Source organism: Amaranthus tricolor, chromosome 1 (assembly GCF_026212465.1).
Source record: "Amaranthus tricolor cultivar Red isolate AtriRed21 chromosome 1, ASM2621246v1, whole genome shotgun sequence".
NCBI lineage: Eukaryota > Viridiplantae > Streptophyta > Magnoliopsida > Caryophyllales > Amaranthaceae > Amaranthus > Amaranthus tricolor.
This window is the reverse complement of record NC_080047.1, coordinates 29,163,149-29,167,349: the sequence shown is the minus strand read 5'-3', so window position 1 is coordinate 29,167,349 and position 4,201 is coordinate 29,163,149. Positions and strand designations below refer to the sequence as shown.

The following is a 4,201-nucleotide window of genomic DNA, read 5'->3' as shown; positions in this document are numbered from 1 at the left end:
TGAATGTAATGAGAGCCAAGACAGCTAGGAAGGGGGGTGAATTGATCATGGAAGAATAGATACAAAGGCAAGAACAAGGAAAGCCAACAACATACACAGAACACTAAAAACAGTAGCAGAACAGCACAGCCGCAAACCAGCCGCAAACCAAGCCTTGACCATGAAGCTTTAGACCTAACCAATCATGGGGACGTGATCTCTATACATAGGCCTAGCCATAAAGGTCCAAGATTCATGCTAATAGTGCACACAGCTCTCTGAAATCCGTGCACAAGGTCCTCCAGTCAGCAGGTCGATGCTGAGATCAGAACTGGTGTTCTGACTTGGTGACCAGGTGACCTTGCAAGGGATGTCCCGAGCTAACCCACACACTTTGGGAGACATGAAGGATAAAAATGGAATCTCTATACTTGGATCTTTCCATCAAGACCTTAATTGCCTCTTATCCATCACGGGAAGACCCAAAGAAATGGAGCTGAAGGTCGAGTGTTCAGCGGATAGTGCAGCAAAATAAGAATTCTGTTTTCTGATTTTTGATCCTTAAAATGTGCACATGTTAGTCACGTGATACTTTTTAGCCGTTATTCTTGTTTGGGGGCGTGTCATAAGCCTTGTCATTGTATTTCCCACTTCCCATATGTCTATATATAGATGGCTCATTCATTGTAAACAAGTTAGTTGATTTTAATGAAAACATTTCAGAAAAAATTCAGTGTTTGAATTTTTTTTCAATTGCCTTTGCAATTGGGTTACTAGGGCCAGTTTGCCCTTCGTGTTGGTGTGAATCCTTGATCAGCCTTCAAGGCCACACTACACCCTATCCAAGAACGTTGATCATTCCATTGATTGATCAAAGGAATGCATCGGGGTTGTATTGAGAGGAGGTCTGGCAGTCCAGCTCTTGTCAATATGCTGCATGTCAGCCTTGGAATATCCCCCCCATTTCGTATCAAATCCAAGGTCATGCGTTGACCACGCGTACTTGGATCAATTGGTATCAGAGCCTCAAAGTCCTTGGGGTTCATATTTCAATCGGTTTTTATGAGAAACAACAGATAAAAGTCGAAAAAAAACAAGAAGAATAGAAGCTGTCAGAAACTGACTGCATTTGGGGTCGAAAGTAGTGGTGTTTTGGGGATCGTATTGTGATTTGTTTTCAAAAATGTTTTTACACGGTATTTGTGGTTGAGTTGGGAAACTTTTGGCTTTGGAATCTTTGGATTTGGTGTTGTGGTTAAGGAGATATGAATTTTTCTTTACTGACTGCCCAAAACTGATGAAATCCGGGTACCTTGGTAAGTTGTCTTCGAAAACCTATCAAGATTCTTTTATTTGGCTCTCATCTTTCACCAAATTATCAATAACTATCCTATATTCATTAAACCACATCATTTGTGCACTTTTTCTTACGTTTCATAGGTTTCTTGATTGACCCATTTCATTGTTGTTTCTCAAAGTACAGTAGAGTCTCATTTGTACTTTTCTTCTGTATTTTCATTGTGTCTCTTTCATTTTTGAGTCTTTTTCATTGTTTCTTTTTTTCATTTTGGGTATTTTTGAGTCTATTTTTTTATTCAGTCTTGTGGTGTAGTCATTGGAGTTGTGGAAAAAAAGATGCGCAAGTGTTTTAGACCAAAGGTCACAAAACAGTTCAGATTGGATGTTTGGAGGAATTTTTTTTAATTGTGATCAAACTAGACCACGTATTTGAGTATTTCCAATTTGGGGTGTTTGTAGACATCTTGAGGTGTGTTGTCACCAAGTTTCATCATACTTGGAGTTGGTTTGGTCGGGTTTTCAATAGCAAACATTTCATACTGATTTCTGAATTTGGCTGTTTGGTTCTGATTTGCCTCCTGTCTTGTGCACACATCAATATTACTAGTAGTTGTTGCGGTGTTTTTGGGGTTATGTGTAGAAAGCATGCAAGGAGAGGGTCAAGAATTGAGGACAATTCTTTTTCCAAGAAGGGGAGATTGAACCATATTGGTTCAGATCTTGGTAGCTTGGCAATAAGTGGAAGAATGGACGTGTGTTGTTCAACCATATGCACATGCATCTCCCAAGTTATTCTGATTCTGCACTTAGTAATTCACCCATGGATCTTGAATGTAATGAGAGCCAAGACAGCTAGGAAGGGGGGTGAATTGATCATGGAAGAATAGATACAAAGGCAAGAACAAGGAAAGCCAACAACATACACAGAACACTAAAAACAGTAGCAGAACAGCACAGCCGCAAACCAGCCGCAAACCAAGCCTTGACCATGAAGCTTTAGACCTAACCAATCATGGGGACGTGATCTCTATACATAGGCCTAGCCATAAAGGTCCAAGATTCATGCTAATAGTGCACACAGCTCTCTGAAATCCGTGCACAAGGTCCTCCAGTCAGCAGGTCGATGCTGAGATCAGAACTGGTGTTCTGACTTGGTGACCAGGTGACCTTGCAAGGGATGTCCCGAGCTAACCCACACACTTTGGGAGACATGAAGGATAAAAATGGAATCTCTATACTTGGATCTTTCCATCAAGACCTTAATTGCCTCTTATCCATCACGGGAAGACCCAAAGAAATGGAGCTGAAGGTCGAGTGTTCAGCGGATAGTGCAGCAAAATAAGAATTCTGTTTTCTGATTTTTGATCCTTAAAATGTGCACATGTTAGTCACGTGATACTTTTTAGCCGTTATTCTTGTTTGGGGGCGTGTCATAAGCCTTGTCATTGTATTTCCCACTTCCCATATGTCTATATATAGATGGCTCATTCATTGTAAACAAGTTAGTTGATTTTAATGAAAACATTTCAGAAAAAATTCAGTGTTTGAATTTTTTTTCAATTGCCTTTGCAATTGGGTTACTAGGGCCAGTTTGCCCTTCGTGTTGGTGTGAATCCTTGATCAGCCTTCAAGGCCACACTACACCCTATCCAAGAACGTTGATCATTCCATTGATTGATCAAAGGAATGCATCGGGGTTGTATTGAGAGGAGGTCTGGCAGTCCAGCTCTTGTCAATATGCTGCATGTCAGCCTTGGAATATCCCCCCCATTTCGTATCAAATCCAAGGTCATGCGTTGACCACGCGTACTTGGATCAATTCGTCATTGATCATTGATCCTTGTTCATTCTTTATCGTTCATTCGTCATTGATCATTGATCCTTGTTCATTCTTTATCGTTCATTCTTCATTGACCATTGATCCTTGTTCATTCTTCATCGTTCATTCGTCATTGATCATTGATACTTGTTCAATCTTCATCATTCATTCTTCATAGATCATTGATCCTTGTTCATTCTTCATCATTCATTCGTCATTGATCATTGATCCTTGTTCATTCTTCATCATTCATTCGTCATTGATCATTGATCCTTGTTCATTCTTCATCGTTCATTCGTCATTGATCATTGATCCTTGTTCATTCTTCATTGTTTATTCTTCATTGATCATTGATCCTTGTTCATTCTTCATCGTTTATTCGTCATTGATCATTGAACCTTGTTCATTCTTCATCGTTCATTCGTCATTGATCATTGATACTTGTTCATTCATTATCGTTCATTCTTGATTGATCATTGATCCTTGTTCATCCTTCATCGTTCATTCGTCATTGATCATTGATCCTTGTTCATTCTTCATTGTTTATTCTTCATTGATCATTGATCCTCGTTAATTCTTCATCGTTCATTCTTCATTGATCATTGATCCTTGTTCGTTCTTCGTCGTTCATTCGTCATTGATCATTGATACTTGTTCATTCATTATCGTTCATTCTTGATTGATCATTGATCCTTGTTCATTCTTCATCGTTCATTCGTCATTGATCATTGATCCTTGTTCATTCTTCATTGTTTATTCTTCATTGATCATTGATCCTCGTTCATTCTTCATCGTTCATTCTTCATTGATCATTGATCCTTGTTCATTCTTCGTCGTTCATTCGTCATTGATCATTGATCCTTGTTCATTCTTTATCGTTCATTCTTCATTGATCATTGATCCTCGTTCATTCTTCATCGTTCATTCTTCATTGATCATTGATCCTTGTTCGTTCTTCGTCGTTCATTCGTCATTGATCATTGATCCTTGTTCATTCTTTATCGTTCATTCTTCATTGATCATTGATCCTTGTTCATTCTTCATCGTTCATTCGTCATTAATCATTGATCCTTGTTCATTCTTCATCGTTTATTCTTCATGGAT

The 4,201-nt window shown here is 38.9% G+C and overlaps 1 protein-coding gene across 1 annotated transcript; it reads left to right on the top strand.

The window, feature by feature from the left end:
• The first annotated feature begins 1,179 nt into the window (after nt 1-1,179).
• LOC130808372 (uncharacterized) lies at nt 1,180-2,620 on the top strand. Its single transcript, XM_057673851.1, has 3 exons — nt 1,180-1,295; nt 1,738-2,142; nt 2,454-2,620. The coding sequence occupies exons 1-3, from the start codon at nt 1,277-1,279 to the stop codon at nt 2,618-2,620; spliced, it is 591 nt and encodes a 196-aa protein (XP_057529834.1). The 5' UTR covers nt 1,180-1,276.
• The last annotated feature ends 1,581 nt before the right edge of the window (nt 2,621-4,201 follow it).